Source organism: Elgaria multicarinata, chromosome 1 (assembly GCF_023053635.1).
Source record: "Elgaria multicarinata webbii isolate HBS135686 ecotype San Diego chromosome 1, rElgMul1.1.pri, whole genome shotgun sequence".
Lineage (NCBI taxonomy): Eukaryota > Metazoa > Chordata > Lepidosauria > Squamata > Anguidae > Elgaria > Elgaria multicarinata.
Window position 1 is genome coordinate 97,708,564 of NC_086171.1, and position 17,122 is coordinate 97,725,685.

The 17,122-nt window shown below is 38.5% G+C and overlaps 1 protein-coding gene across 1 annotated transcript in view; it reads left to right on the forward strand.

Moving 5' to 3' along the window:
• Nucleotides 1-17,122, forward strand: part of NUF2 (NUF2 component of NDC80 kinetochore complex) — a 50,042-nt gene that overhangs the window by 6,786 nt on the left and 26,134 nt on the right. The window contains exons 2-5 of the mRNA XM_063133277.1: nucleotides 2,268-2,342; nucleotides 11,277-11,353; nucleotides 11,791-11,852; nucleotides 12,795-12,892. Of these exons, the coding sequence (XP_062989347.1) occupies nucleotides 2,268-2,342; nucleotides 11,277-11,353; nucleotides 11,791-11,852; nucleotides 12,795-12,892 (312 nt within the window). The remainder of the gene's footprint in view (nucleotides 1-2,267; nucleotides 2,343-11,276; nucleotides 11,354-11,790; nucleotides 11,853-12,794; nucleotides 12,893-17,122) is intronic.

A 17,122-nucleotide genomic window follows, 5' to 3' on the forward strand; every position in this document is an offset into this window, starting at 1 on the left:
ATGTACCAGAAAAATCTAAAAACATGAAATTTTGGATTTGAAGTATTAAAGAATTTAATACAAAACCGAGGCTTATGCGTACAATGCCCAGCGTGCCTTGGGTGGAACTCCCAAGTCTTCTCTTGCCACCAAACTATGACTCATGGTCATGACCAATACTGGAGCGCTGGGCTGAACACAACAGAATGAAATTTAAAAGTGATAAATGCGAAGTTCTACACCTAGGAAAAAGAAACCAAATACACAGTTACAAGATGTGGGATACTTGGCTCAGCAATACTACTAGTGAGAAGGATCTTGGAATTGTTGTAGATCACAAGCTGAATATGAGCCAACAGTGTGATGTGGCTACAAAAAAGCAAATGCTATTTTGGGCTGCATTAATAGAAGTATAGCTTCTAAACCATGCAAAGTACTGGTTTCCCTCTAGTCGGCACTAGTTAGGCCTCATCTTGAGTTACTGCAAGAGGGGGTTCAGAGATGGGCAATGAAGTTGATCAGGGGTCTGGACACAAAGCCCTAGGAGGAGAGACTGAAAGAACTGGGCGTGTTTAGCCTTGAGAAGACGATTGAGGGGAGACATGATAGCACTCTTTAAGTACTTGAAAGGTTGCCACACAGATCTCTTCTCGATCCTCCCAGAGTACAGGACACAAAATAAGGGGTTCAAGTTATAGGAAACCAGATTCTGGCTGAACATCAGGCAAAACTTCCTGACTGTTAGAACAGTACAACAATGGAACCAGTTACCTAGGGAGGTAGTGGGCTCTCCCACACTAGAGGCCTTCAAGAGGCAGCTGGACAGCCATCTGTCAGGGATGCTTTAGGGTGGATTCTTGCATTGAGCAGGGGGCTGGACTCGATGGCCTTATAGGCCCCTTCCAACTCTACTATTCTAAGATGCACAATATGAGCTGGAATAACGCCTCCTCAATGAATGGCTAGAAGAGAACTTTGGAAGAAGTGAGTTGGGCACAAAGCTCTCGAATTGGTGTGTGTTTGGTATAGACACCCAATCTGTCCTGCCTGTGATTATGACAAGGGTTAACCTTGGCATGCCACCTGTGGCCAGAGACAAGCCCCCACTCTTGCAACCTCCTCAGAACATTAGCTATACCATGTGAGGGGACAGAACTGAACAAAGGATACTGGTGTGGTGTGTGTGTGTGTGTGTGTGTATTGGATGATCAATAGTGGTGAATGGATGTATGGATGAGTGTGTGAAAGAGGGAATGTAGGGTGGCTCTGGCCCTGCCACTGCTGGCATGTAGCCCAGGACAGATTTCCTCTTAGGGAATGCATCTCTGGGGGATGTAAAGATTCAGCTGCCCTAGTTTAACATGACATTTGATCATGACAATAATTTAAGAAAATAATTTTAGGAAATAGAAACCAAATGCACAGTTACAAGATGGGGGACACTTGGCTCAGCAATACTACAAACGAGAAGGATCTTGGAATTGTTGTAGATCACAAGCTGAATATGAGCCAACAGTGTGATATGGCTGCAAGAAAGGCAAATGCTATTTTGGGCTGCATTAATAGAAGTATAGCTTCCAAATCACGTGAGGTACTGGTTCCTCTCTATTCGGCCCTGGTTAGGCCTCATCTAGAGTATTGCGTCCAGTTCTGGGCTCCACAATTCAAAAAGGATGCAAACAAGCTGGAGCGTGTTCAGAGGAGGGCAACTAGGATGGTCAGAGGTCTGAAAACAAAGCCCTATGAAGAGAGACTGAAAGAACTGGGCATGTTTAGCCTGGAGAAGAGAAGATTGAGGGGAGACATGATAGCACTCTTCAAATACTTAAAAGGTTGTCACACAGAGGAGGGCCAGGATCTCTTCTCGATCCTCCCAGAGTGCAGGACACGGAATAACGGGCTCAAGTTACAGGAAGCCAGATTTCAGCTGGATATCAGGAAAATCTTCCTGACTGTTAGAGCAGTACGACAATGGAACCAGTTACCTAGGGAGGTTGTGGGCTCTCCCACACTAGAGGCCTTCAAGAGGCAGCTGGACAATCATGTGTCAGGGATGCTTTAGGGTGGATTCCTGCATTGAGCAGGGGATTGGACTTGATGGCCTTGTAGGCCCCTTCCAACTCTGCTATTCTGTGATTCTAAGAACATGTTCGCGTTGAAATTTGTAGTTGCAAAAATGTTGCCTCTGGTAGTGGAAATTTTACGTGAATTAAATCATTTACTGAGAGGTAAATAAAATCTAAACTTAGTCTAGTCTGTTCTGGTAAATCAGTATATCTTCTTTTTAGCCTGAAGTACTGCACATGATCTTCATGAGAGTCTTACAGAGTGTATATGGAATCCGTCAGGAACACTTTTACATGGTAAGTATATGATAAAACCTGTGGAAAGTACACTGAATCTAAAATAAAAGTAGAATCTTAATCATTTTCTACAAAGTCTTGTTACACCTGAAAGACTAACAGGTCAATTGTGGCAGTTGTAGTCCATGGAAGCTTATGCCACTGCAACAGACTATATTGCAACCCTTCTGAGAATTTGCATGGAGTTTGCAAGTTTCAAATGCGGCTCAGTGGTATGACTCCTTCAGCAGTGGTGGTGCAGCTAGAGATTTGAAGGCCCGGAAAAAAACCAGAAAAATTCGGGGGGGGGAACGTTTTTTCCCGTTTCCCCCCAAAGCCTTTTTTGGGTTTCCCCCCCAAAAATAGGAAAAATTGAAAAAATGAAGAAAAAACGGATTACGGAATGTTTTATTTTAGCATGATGAATAAAATGTTTAAGACAAGGTGTTCGGATCTTTACTACTCCAAATGATTTCTAAAAACTGTACAATATCTGATTATTACAATGTCTGTGTGCACCAAGGACAAGCAAGTCCTAGGTTGCAAACAGACTACAACTCTCAAATGCAAGAGGAAGATGCATTTCTGCCTCTAGGGGGCAGCACTTCCATGGAAGCAGAGACTGATACTGATAGCTATAGGACAGAAAATGAGTCTGATTAAATTTCATGCATTTTCATTGAAACTTAGTGTCTCTCCCCCCCCCCCCATTTTTCTCAGTTCATTTTATGGGAATGGGGGCTTTATGTTTTGACACTGGAGGACTAGTGGAGACATAAATAATTTTCTTTGTTACTAATGTTGGTGGTTTCTTCAGTTGTTTTTTAAAATTGTTTTTTGCCTGCTCGTATTCTGGCAGAACCAAAGAGGTCCTCAGGTGTTCCTAACAGTTCAGGAGCTTGCAGCTCCATTTGTTACCCTCCCCCCCCAAAAAAAAAAGTAAAAAAAGGAAATTAAGTTTGTAATAATTGTTTGAATACACTAGTTGTAATATACCAAATGTAATAATTTTATGCCAAACCAACTTGGTCATAATTACATGTTATGTTCCTAAAGTAACAAAGTGACTTTCAATCTATAAAAAGTGCTAATATTGCATTATTTCAATTTTTCCAAAAATTTCCGTTCCCCCCCCCCCAAAAAAAACGGGTAAAAACGGTTTTTTTCCCATGGCTTCAAAATTTTACGGAAATTTTACATCTCTAGGTGCAGCTCCTTCAGCTTCCCCTTTCTGTGGGAAAGAAAAGGGAAATGTTGGACTTTAGTTGTTGCTGGGCAGCTGGGTAGGATTTGCTAGTTTGCCACTGCATGGCCAAGGTATCCAAGGCTCTTGGCCATACATTTGCCAACCCACCCCACTTTCTCCCAAACTTGGAGCAGGGTGGGGGAGGATCACCTCAAAGCTGCTGGGACAATCCTCAACAACGCCTACAGCTCCAAAGTGGTGAGAGGCTTGCTGCTCATCAGGCTTCTCAGAGGGTGGTAGCACCCTTGCCATATCAAGTATTGAAGCCTGTGTATTAAGGTTGTTTATATCCCACACCTTTGTCCTTAAAAGAGCCTTCACAGAATTCTTGTCATCAAAACCTTAATTGGATAATGCCAAAACAAAAAAAATCAATATCAGACATTTCAGTGGACAACTCATTGGTTTGAAAACTCCATCTCTTCCGCTGTTACATTACAACCTACAATTGGGAGGTGCTCCACAACACAAAAAGTTACAGAAATAGCAGAAGTTATTCATAATGAAACAACAACAAAACAAACAGATCCACCACTGAAATGGCACACCTTGCCATGGTGGGACCCTTAAGCTAAAGAGTCCTACTATTAACATACTCCCGCCTCTTATTAAATGTCATCATCTTGGCAAAGATAGAATTCTTTCTTTATAGACATAACTGTAATAATCCTGTATTTTAGGTTTGCAAAGAGAGATACCAATATTTCTTCTCCTCCCAAGCTTCTTTTATCCTTCAACCAATTCACGATGAACTTCTGACTTGGGGAGTTAAACAAATTACACTGTAACACAATGTGTTCCATGGGAGTCGTATCTAATAGGGTGATGTGTAGGCCCCAGTCTCCACGCGCCCACCCCTGTGCACGGCTATGAGACAGAACATCTGTCACTGGGGGGTGGAGCTTGGCAGCCATGAAGCTGGTAAGAGTTTCTTAGAGTTCTCAAAGGCTATGCCAGAAAAGTCAATTATCTCTTTTAAAAGGGCATAAATCTTAAATGAGTATGTTGGAAAAAGACTATAAATATTATCTGTTGGTGTTGTTGACATTTGCGAAGTGGAAATGAGATAAGAAGTGTGATAATTGATGCGGTCTTGGCTGTGGGACAGCGTCTCACGGACTGGAAAGTGAAAGTAAGCTGTCTGTGTGCCGGGACTGTGAAAGCTGCTTGTTATAGTAATGAGATTTCACAGCAAATATTGACTTGATTATGGTGAATCTCATTCTTTATTTGAGAAGAATAAGTTGTTAATCACCGGAATTACAATAAGATAAAAGCACCTGGGCAGGATTGATAGACTGTGTTGACTACGAAGAGATAAAAATAGCCCGGACAAGGAGGAGAGCTGTGACGTTAAGAAACAGATTTATGCTCTATGTCGAGTACAAAGAAAAAAATTAAAACCGAATGTGCAAAAGTATTTTGGTCAAGGAAAAAACCCAGTAACCACAACCTCCCACGCCTGGAGAACTTGGCTTCGGAAGAAGTGCAGGGAGAGACAGAGAAAGCAGCGGCAGATTTTAAAATGGCGGAAGGTGGCAAGGCACCAGTTGGCAAGGAGCCAGCCACCATGGCTGAAATTAAAAGCTTTATATTAGAAAACAATGAAAGTATCTTCAAGAAAATAGATCAACAGGCAGAGAGATCAGATAAGCGATTGGCTGTGCTGGCTGAGAAAATTGCCCAGAACATTAAAAGTATAAAAGAATTGGAAGCAGGAGCAAATTTGATGGAGAAGAGACAGGACCTTTTGGAAGAAACCTCTAATGTGCAATTCCAGGACCATGAATTAAGGCTGATCCAATTAGAAGACCAGAATCGTCGTTCATCGATATGCGTTAAACATCTTATTCAAGCACCAGGAGAAAACTTAAGAGATATAATCCTGCAATGGTTCAAAGATATGATGCCTGATTTGGAAATAGAGGACTGCGATTTCGACAGAATTCATAGAGTGGGGGGGCAAAATTATAAAGGAGCTAGTAGAGACATTCTGGTGAAATTTGGCAATTATTATAAGAAAGAGCAAGTTATGAAGAAATTGAGATCCATGGCCTTGCTACAATATAAGGGTAAACCAGTGCAAATTTACAACGATCTTTCTCAGCACACACTTAATTGGAGATGCAGTGTCAAGCAGATAACGGAAATACTAGTGAAAGAAACAATTAAATATGCATGGGGATATCCTGTATTCTTAAGATTTACATATGGTGGGGGGGAGCACAGAGTAACCTCTTTGGATCAGGGTAAAGAGCTGTTGAAGAGCTTGGGTCTGTATGATCATGCAACTTTGGCTGGAACAGGCAGGGGGGAAGTGAGGCTGGGGCATCTGGGATATAATAGAACTGATAAATACATTATGAGATAATTGTTGATGGAATTGTTAAAGTATAGAGACCTTGCCGGCCAGGCGAAGCGCTGCCTCCACCCCCTCCCCCCTAAGTAGATGGCCGGAGTGATAGACTTGCGGGGATATGGGGGGGGAAGAGGTGGGGGGTGGGGTGGGGGGGAAGGGGGGGAGCGGGTTGGAGTAAGGGAATTGAGGGTGTTTTTTTATTATGGTGTTTGTGTTTTTATGTATGTGAATTTGAGTTACAGAGCACAAGGGATCGGAAGAGGCATCAAAAGGGTGATTATGGATAAAAAAATAAAAGTATCAACACTCAATGTTAAAGGTTTGGGGGCAGTCGTGAAAAGGAGGAGAATAGAACAAATGTTAAAGAAGGATCTGACATAATTATGTTGCAAGAAACACATCAGGGCTTCGATAATGTAAATGAGATAAAAACAAAGTGGTCAGTTTATTATGAAAAGTCATTGGGGACTTCAAAAAAAATGGTGTGGCTACTTTGATCTAAAAAAAAGTGGATTTATATTAGAAACTATAAAAAAGGATGACAATGGTAGATTCCTTATGATAAAAGGTCAAATGGAAGGTAAAGTATATACACTAGTTAATGTTTACGCCCCAAATGAGAGACACAGAGAGTTTTTTATAAAATTATTTAAAGAAATAGAAGAATTCAAGGAGGGGTATGTTATCTTAGCTGGGGATTTTAATATGGTTATGGACAATAGATGGGACAGGTCAAACCCCACTAACTTGAAAAGAGAAATAATCTCACTATGCTGAATAAATTAGTAAAAGAAAATGACTATGTGGATTGTTGGCGTTTACTTAATGGGGCTAAGCCTGGGTTCTCATATTACTCCCCAGTTCATCATACATACTCCAGGATAGATCATATATTTGTCTCAAAAGACTTTACAACTAAGATTTGTAAAATGGAAATGGGGGTAATAAAGGTAACAGATCACGCATTGTTAAGTTTAGAATTTACAGTTAAGAAGAATTACAAAGAAGCGTATAGGTGGAAAATGAACACAAAAATATTGAAATATAATTAAGTGGTAGAAAAAATTCAGAGGGAACTGATAAATACATTATGATTGTCAGAGTCCTGGGAAATTAATGAAAAGGGAGGAACAGCAGGGTCAGTGGTTTGGGACACCATGAAGGCTGTAGCAAGAGGAATTTGTATTAGAGAAATGTGTAATTTAAGAAGACAACAGTATGCAGAGCAGGAGAAGTTAGAGATAGAGATTAGGAGTTTGGAGGAAGAATATTGGCAGGGTAAAAACAAATACAAATTAATAGAAATACAAGTTAAGAAAAAACAATTCGAAAATTTAAATTTAGAGGAAGTTCAGAAAAATGTAATATATATGAAAAGGGAGTATTTTGAAAATAGCAATAGAAATTCTAGATTGCTTGCCAGACTCACACAAAAGGAAAAAGCGAGAAATGGGATAGGAGCATTGAAGGATAATCAAGGGAATTATTGTCATTCAATGAAGGATAAAATAAAAAAAATTCAAAAATTTTATCAGGAATTATATAAGGGTAAAGATATTCAAAAAAAGAAGGTGGAGGATTATATAGGAAGGTATATAAAGAAGGGAATAAAAATAGAGCATAAAGAGCTAATGGAGAAGGTAATAACTCAAAGAGAAGTTGAAGATGTAATCGATAATCTGAAAGTGGGTAAATCACCGGGAGCAGATGGCTTCGGATCAGAATATTATAAGGTCTTTAAAGGGTTTTTAGTTCTGAAATTACTGAAACTTTATAACGCTATATCACAAGGAGAGAAGATACCAGAATCAAGGGAACATTCATTGATAATATTAATTCCAAAACTAGATAAAGACTTGACTATCCCTGACTCATATAGACCCATCTCATTAATAAATCAAGATGCTAAAAAAATTTTCATCTATTTTGGCGAAACGGTTAAATAAATTTATATCTGAATATATAGAAGACCAATGTGGATTTGTGGCGGGGAGGCAGATGCATAGTTTAGTGGGAAGAGTTTTAAATGCAATACATGTGATAAAAAAATCTAAGATCAAGGCAGGAATTTTGGCATTGGATATTTTCAAGGCGTTTGATTGTGTGAGCTGGCAGGCATTAAAGATTATTCTAGATAAAATGGGATTTGGAAATAAATTTAAAACTATAATAGAACAGTTATATTCCCAAAATACAGCTGTAGTGGTGGTAAACGACGGACTCACCGATAAGATACGACTAGCCAGAGATACAAGACAAGGATGTCCGCTCTCGCCGGTCCTGTTTGTAATGGTTATGGAAGTATTGGCGAACGCAATAAGAGATGACGGAGAGATAGAAGGAATTGGTGATGTAAGAAAAATAAAAGTGACTATGTTTGCAGACGATACCCTATTGACTATTAAGAATCCAATAAGAAAAATAGATAGAATTAAACAACAATTAAGAGAATTTGAAGAGGCTACTGGATTAAGAATAAATTGGTCCAAATCAGAGATGATTTTGTTTAATTATACTAAGAAGGAAGAAAAGGAATGGGAACGAAAGGGAATAGAAATGAGAGTTAAGGAACAGATTAGATATTTGGGAATTAAAATTACAAAAAACTTAGATAATTTAGAAAAGGAGAATTTAACGAGGTTAAAAAAAGAGGTTTTAGCAAAATTGGAAAAATATAAAAGATTAAATTTATCCTGGTTTGGAAGGATAGCATTAATAAAAATGAAGATTTTAGCAAAGATTAATTTTGTGTTTAGGATGTTACCAATAAAAATTTCAGAATCAGAGATAAAAAGTTGGCAAAATATTATAAACAAATATTGTAACGGAGATAAGAAAGCGAGGGTAAATAAGAGTAAATGGTATTTAAGCCAAAAAAAGGGAGGAATGGGTCCCCCAAATATAAAATTATATTATGTAGCAAATAGGTTAAGACACATCGTAGAAGCAATTATAGGAATAGGAGATTTAGATTGGATGGAGGATAAAACTACAAGTAATGTAGAGATGAGATTGGAAAATGTTTTTTTTAAGGAAGGAGGGAGAAAATGGGTGGAAAGTATAGATAATCCACTTCTGAGGTCTCAATGGGAAATTTGGAGTAAATGTAAAGGGGAGCTGCTTCCGAGCAACTCTCCTTTGTCACCGGTAATAATGTTAAAGAATTTCCCGGAGGAACTGAAGGGTAGATTAAGTAAAATATTAAAAGAGAAAAATAAAATGAAATTAAAGGATTGGTTAAGAGAAATAAATACAAGAGAAGATATGGAAGAGCTTTTAAAGGAGAAAAAATTAACTTGGTTAGAGTATAGGCAATTAGAACAGTGGAATAAAAAGTGGATTAAAGAAAATAGAGTTTGTAGAGAAATGACGAAGTTTGAGGAATTAATAGTTAAAAGGGAAAAATGTAAGGGAGGAAGTTTAGCATTAAAAGGGTTAATGAGTGAAATATATAAAATATTGCTAGAGGAAGGGCTAATGGATAGTGCAGGAAAATTGGTATGGGAGACAGATTTGAAGGTACAAATAGGACGACAGAGCTGGGAGGGACTTTGGAAACAAAGAGTATTGAGAAGTATGTCAGTGTGAATAAAAGAGAATTATTTTAAAATTTTGTGGAGGTGGTACCTAACCCCAATTAGATTGAATAAGATAAATAATCAGCATTCAGCAAACGGAGAGGATGTGGGGAAAAAGGAACGTATTTACATATGTGGTGGGAATGCAAATATGTACAAAGATTATGGAAGATGGTGTTTTTGGAAATTGAAGAAATAGTGGGAATGAAAATAGAACAAACACCAAAAATTGCATTACTGTCACTATATGAAGATTTAAAATGGGGAAAAGAAATTAAAGAATTAATATCGAGTTTGCTGACTGCAGCACGATTGATGGTAGCTAGGAACTGGAAGATTCAAGGGGAATATTCTATTGAAGAATGGTACAAAGAAGTATGGGATATAGCTATTAATGATAAATTGACTTGTAATATTAAGTGGAGGAAAGGTATAACTAAAATAAACGAGTTTGAAGGAATTTGGAAACAGTTCCTAATATTTGTGTTTTCTAAGGGAAGTGGGAAACCACCAGCAGAAGACAGTATGAGATTTTGGAAGCAGGAATAGATCCCGGGGTGGTGGGTGCACTTATATGTTAAGAATGATTATGATTATGTTATGATATGTTATGTTATAGTTAATATCTAATCAATATATATCTATTCAACATTTACTCAACATGTATGTAGTATGTTGTTGTTGTTGTTTCTTTATTGTAATGGTGTATGTTTAATTATGTGGAAAAGCAATAAAAAATTTATTAAAAAAAACAAAAAAACAGAACGTCTGTCACTGCTGATGACAGCAGGGTCTGCTGTTTTGAGTCCCAACATCCCCGCCCCTTCCTGCTGGAGTTGCTTATGCCTTCTCCTTACCTCAAGCAATATCTCTAGCTCTTGGGGTACCCTTAACTTAATCAGTACTTGCCTCAATTCACGCTTGATATTCTAGCAATCTCTATCAAACCATGCCTTGGTCTGCTTTATCCTCCCCAAATTTCCAGATTCAATGATCCATCTAGGTCTTATTAATTCAATGTTTTTTTCAAAGCTTAACAAAAAATTCTCCAGAATCTGAGGATAGCAACAAGGCATACTTATAATCCAGGATTGTGTCTGAATTGAGGAGTTTAATTTAATTCAACTTCAGATGGCCACTTAACCCTCCTCTCTGAAACCACTTCTCGATTGCCTGCAATGTGGATATAAGCACACAGAGGTTTCATCTCCCCCAGTCCGTAGTTCCAAGGAGAGGGGGTGATGGTCATTACTTGATTCTGGTAACGCAGCTTAAACACCTGTACCACCAGTGTTGGAGTCTGAAATTAAGGTGTCCTGGATGGCGTAGCTGGGATAAATAGTTATTTGAACAACAGATCTTAATATTCCAGTAGCTTGTACGTTTCAGCTAATGGGAAAGTGCTTTTAAGAAATTAAAAAAATAAGCTAATCTGCCTTGCTTTGGGTGGCATTCATGTTCACTAGGACAATCCTTCCAAGAACTGGTGCTGTGTAAATTCCATTAATTCCATTATTGTGCTAGCATTATTACCAATAGGTTTCTAGAAAGTTGCTAACACTATTTTGAGGACTGACTTCTATCTTGAGCTTTACAGCTGCTTTGTGAATTTATTTTTGTTTTAATATTGTAGTTTATTGAAGTGTCTGAAAAGTGGTCTGTAATGCTACAAATAAATAATTAAACTTCATTTGTATATAAATAAATTCAGTGACGAAAGCATATCTATGTACCTTTTCGGTTACTACTTATTTGTTCTGTTATATTCATAGATGCCAGTAACTTTTGAAACTGCACATCCCCAGATTTTTGAAGGCTTCCTGTCCATAGGGAATCTATTTATTAACATGTGAGTATTTGGAAATCATACGTTCTATGAAAATTCTTGGTTTTGTTTGAATTTGATTTGTAATAGAATTTCTTTGTAGATTAAGAGAACATTTCAGCGTATTTTGCTAGGATGAAAACCTGTGCATATTTAGACAGAGAAAACTGCTACAGTTCTCAGCAGTCCTAAAAGCATGTTGGATATCACCACAAAATCAATTGGGCCTTGCTGTACAAATTTTACTAACTTGTCTGATTCAGGGCATAACTCTTAAGGCTACAATCCTAAATTTATTTACTAGGAAGTAATCCCCATTAAGTTAATAGTTAGGTTCTGGTGGTTTATCCTAGTCCCGAGCCATATAGCACAAAATACCAAACAAACCCTCAAATTAATGTTATACCAGGGAAGTAAATGGTATAAGAGTCTATTTACAAAATGGATAATGTTTTTGACAGGGAGCGGTTTTTCCCAATCTGCCGTGTCAATGGCTTCCAGATTGCCGATGTCATAAATCCAAGTAAGCATCTAACATCTCATCTGTGTGATGTCTCAGACAGTTCTACGTTTTACCTTGTCTTGATTATCGCTAAGGGCTAGTTTGTTGCAGTTTGGTTTCCTGTATGCATGGATTCTGTTTCAGTGTTAATGTTCCTGATAACAAGGATCGGTGCGGTTGTGTGGAAATGCTTCATGTCTGTACTGTCAAACCTTAGGGAGTGGTGAAAGTGTGGGATCTTATTTCATGATCTGCCTTTCTCACGGGCTTGGATGTTGCCCTTGCTGCAGTGTGGATTCCTAGCCATGCAGAAGTAGCAATCATGCCACAGTACGAAAAAGGAACCAGACCTAAACTTAATTAATTCTATTACATTTATATCTCATCTTTCCTCCAATGAGATCGAAGAAACATACATGATTCTCCTCTTGCCCATTTATCCTTACGACAAAATAGAGCTTGTAGATGATCCTTGAAATAAATTGTTTTGATTAGTGTCCAAGTCAGATCATATACATACTATAATTGTCCAATGAAAACAGGGGTAGTCTATTTTCAGAAGATTTGTGGGTGAAAATATTTGTAGGGAAAGTAAGGGTAAAACAAGAATTTATTTAGAAATTAAAAGAAGAGCAAACTCTTTTAATTGTTTAAATATTTGTTGTGCTGCACATTTTCAAGGATTCCTGCAATGCTATGCACCAGGATAGGCAGAAAGTAGATTTCCAGACATTTTAGACTTCATCTTGCAGTATTCCTAACCATTGGCCATGCTGGCAGTAGCTTCTGGGAGTTGAAGTCCAACACATCTGGAAATCTACCTTCTGGTCACCCCTGTCATACACCTAATAGACTTTACACTTCAACTAGATTAAGTTTAAATTTCATGCATTCCTGAGTTAAAAAAAAATTATATGCATCACAAGTCTCATTAAAATATTTCATTTTTTGTTAATGTTCTAGAAGCGAAGAAGACAGCTCGTTTTTTGAGTGGCATTCTTAACTTTCTTTTCTTCCGTAACTCACGACTTGAGGTCTACCTGGAAATCCAGAACACATATGTAAGATTAATTATAAGTTTTGCATGTCAGACTTTCAGAAATGTAACTTCAAAGTTTTGTTAATTTGATCATGCTGTAGATTACTTGGGAAATTGTGCTAGCCTCTTGCATTTTAACGTTTGCTAACACTAGTTAGCTTGTATTATGAGAGATACTGTGCAAAAGTCTTAGGCCACTCTGAAAAATGCAAATGGAAGCCATTTATCTGAGCAGTAAGTGTTTATTTGTTAAAAAAACATTGAAGTAAACACAAAGAAACATTAATACAATGAAAAGTAACAAAAAACTTCTTGAGTTTTTAAAACAAGTCAGTTTTTTGCGTGGCCTTCCTTAGAATGCAAAACTGAAGTAATTTGCTTTGGAAGACTGTTGTGTAATTTTTTCAAGTAGTCCTGTGGTAAATTCTTCCACGCTTCTTGCAGGATTTGCCATAACTCTTCCTTTGACTTTCCCTGCTTTTTGTTCTTTTCCCTGTCCAAGTGATCCCACAGAGCTTCGATTATGTTGAGATTGGGACTCTGAGGTGGCCAGTCTAATACTGCACAGCACCATTTGGATGTAAGATGGTTTTCTGGATCGAATTATCCCTTTGAGAATCATTTGATACTGGGGCCACTGTAGTGTTAATTTCAGCCTCCACTGTTTTCTGATTCTTTTGTGATATCAACTGGAAGTTATCAATATTAGAATTAATCATAGTACTGTTTAAGGAAATTTCAGGGCCTAAAGAATCATCACATTTGGATGGACTGCTATGGAAAACTGGTGGCCTCGGGTTTGTTCTCTGTGAGGCCTGATCAGCAGGCCCTGTATCAGTGGTCCTAATATCCTTCTCCTGAGTCATCACATCAATAAGCATTTCAGACTGTTCTAGAACATTTTGTAACCTATTCTGTGTTGGAGAATACCATTCTATGGGTTTCCTTCTGGGCATTTGCTTAAATAATGGTGTTAATAAGGAAGTTCTAAAGACCCTTCTAGCCTTTACAGTCTAATACTCATCTCCAGACTCCATCTCTAAGTAGGTCTTAATCGTGTTTGCTGAGTGTTTGTGATTGTTATCGTGCTGAAATAAAGTTTTATCCAATCAATTATTTTCCTGAAGGTACAGCATGATGACTCAAGATTTGTTTATATTTCTCAGCATTCATAATTCCATCAATTTTAACCAGAGCCAGAGGGATGTAGCGTTACCATGTTGGGATCATCAAATCACTACCATCTCATCATGGTAATGCTATATTCCTCTTGCGCATTTATATCTTGTAGGACATGCAATGACATTTGTTGCAATATTTTGGATAATGTGGAATAAAAAACAGGAAATAACTCTATGAAAGCAGAATGTGGAATGTGTCCCAACAGTTATCAGTGTACTTTAATACCACTATAAAGCAGTAGTGTAGATCTCCTTCAGATCCCCTACACTGTCAGCTGAAATACACCCCCAGACCATGACAGAGCCGCCACTGTGTTTCACACAGAAGGCTGCAGACAGGCATCAATGTACTTCTCACCAAAACTTCTTCAGACATATTGGCATCTTTGTGAACCAAAGATTTTAAATTTGGACTCATCACTCCATAAGACTCCACGCTCCATACTTTGTGATCTTTCATGTACTACAATCTCTTCTTGTTGCCCTTCTGCAAGAATGGTTTCTCAGCAGCAACATGCCCTACAAGACCATTTCTTGTAAGATGGTCGAAGCATGAACTTTGGTGCCACATGACTCTGCCAGATGTTAAGGAAGCATTTCACTGGATTCCCTTCCAACCCTCAAGGTGGTGACCTTTAAGTACTGTTGATCAGATGCAGACAGCTTTCGGGGTCTTCCACTGTGTTTTTTGTCTTCAACTTGCCCATTCTTCAAATTTCTTTATGATAGCTTGAACACCACATCTTGAAAATCTGATTCAGCTAATCAATACCTCATTAAGTTGGATGGTGGTGAAATTTAACAAATATACTACATGAAATAAAACTACATGGAATGGCTGGGGTGCCTTGAGGAGAGGTTTGGGAAACAAACCTGTGTTCTTCTAGCCATCTCACAAGATACCAATAACTTTTTGGAAAACACAAGGAATTCTTGTTACTTTTTAATCGTATTAATGTTTATTTGTATTTATTCTAATGTTATATAGTGTTTTCCTAGCAAATAAACAATGCCCAGAGATATAACTTCAAACATAATTTTCTTGGGTGTCCTAAGACTTTTGCACGGTACTGTACTTTTGCTTTTTAGTTCTCTAAAAAGGTAGATTTCTTTGTGACTTTCTCAGAGCTCACCACGATAATATTTAGCTTGATAGGGCAGCTCTGTTTATTTTGATTGGCCATTTGTATCTGTGTTGTAATGTGCTAAGTGGCTTTTTGTTCATGGTGGCAATGAAGCCTGTTGTAGCAGTAGCTAAGCTGCTACTGCACCCAATCAAGGAGAAGACAGGGATGAAACTTTTGAAACGCAAACTGCCAGAGTTTCAAGGAAGTGCGATGTAGTAGTGATGGGGGACTTCAATTACCCCAATATCTGTTGGGAGACAAATTCTGCCAAAAGTGGCCCTTCCAAGAAATTCCTGTCATGTGTGGCTGATAACTTTCTCCTACAGAAAGTGGAGGAAGGAACTAGAGGATCAGCTATCCTTAACCTGATACTGTCCAATAGGAATGGCTTAGGCAGGATCTACACTACTTCTTTAAAGCGCTTTATAACAGTTTTGACAACTGTTGGGGCTCAGGACACACTACATATACAGTTGTCTAAACTGTTATAAAGTGCTTTAAAGCAGTAGTGTAGATCTTGCCCCAGTAGATAAAGTGGCAGTTATGGGAACTCTGAGGGAAAGTGTTTACATCATACTTGAATTCTTGATTTTAAAGGAAGCAAAAGCTGTGTGTACTCATACACATACTCTGTATTTTAGGAAAGCTGATTTTTTTAAACTCAGAACTATAATAAGTAAGGTCCCATGACAAATGGCCCTAATGAGAAAAGGAGTCCAAATGGGTGGAAACTTTAAAGGCACAATTACAAACAATTTCAACTAGAAGAAAAGATAGGAGACGACAGAAGAAACCATTGTGGCTCCACAAAAAGCTTATTTATTTATTTATTGCATTTCTATACTGCGCAATAGCCAAAGCTCTCTGGGCGTTGTTTTCAGATGACCTGAAAACAAAAAAAGGACACATATAGGAAGTGGAAGGAAGGCCAAGCTACAATAAAAGTACAGACAGGTAGCACAGAAGTTCAGGAATGTCATCAGGAAGGCTAAAGCTAAGAATGAGCTGAGGCTAGCGAGGAACGCTAAAAGCAACAAAAAAACCTTTCTTCAGGTATATGCATAGTGAAAGACAGAGGAAAGAAATGGTGGTTCAACTGCTTAATGAGTGTATAGGTTTTCTCCAAACTTCAGTTGGGGCACTCATTAGTCCGATATTCTGATCTTTAGAAGAAGGGAGACTTTCCTTTTGCAGAAGCTGCCACGTTGCCTCTTTAAAAGGTGAAGCTCCCTCCACTAGGGGACTTAAACAGGACCACCCATCTTTGGCATGATAAGACTCTAGTTTAATTGTACAGAGTTTCATAGCACCCACCTTTTATATACAGTTAGCTGGGACTGGGACCTAAAGTATAAACTAAAATTCTTCTTCGTGGTCTCTATGCATCACACATATGGGCTTTGCGCCTGCGCAGAGACCAGACTGGAACCTTCTCTAGCTGAGTGGAACGTTTTTGGCGGGAACCCCTCCCCCACGCTACCGCACATGTCCATGGGGTTCCCGCCCTTACCTCAGTTCTTCGTCGTCCGCCATTGTGCACAGACCTGTTTAACCGAACTTCTAGCGTTTTCGTATAGCTTCTTCTTGTTACTATCTTCTTCGTTCTTCAATCTTTTCTAAACTCTTTCTAAACACTTTTTTCTTACAAACTTTCTTGTATCTAAAAAAAAAAAAAAGTTATTGTAGATAGTTCTCCTCAGCGACTTCGGTCGCGTGAGGCCTTTATGGCACTTAAAGCCCCGTTTAGAAAGTGCGTTAAGTGTGGGGCCAAACTTCCGCCGACTGACGGACACTCCCTTTGTGTTTTGTGTTTGGGCGAAGGACACGTTGTTGAGGCCTGCCACCACTGTATGTCATTTACCAAACAAACAAGAAAAAATCGAGCGGACCGACTCCGTTCGATACTGTGGGAAAAGGCTCTCAAGGCCACGGAGGCCCCTACAA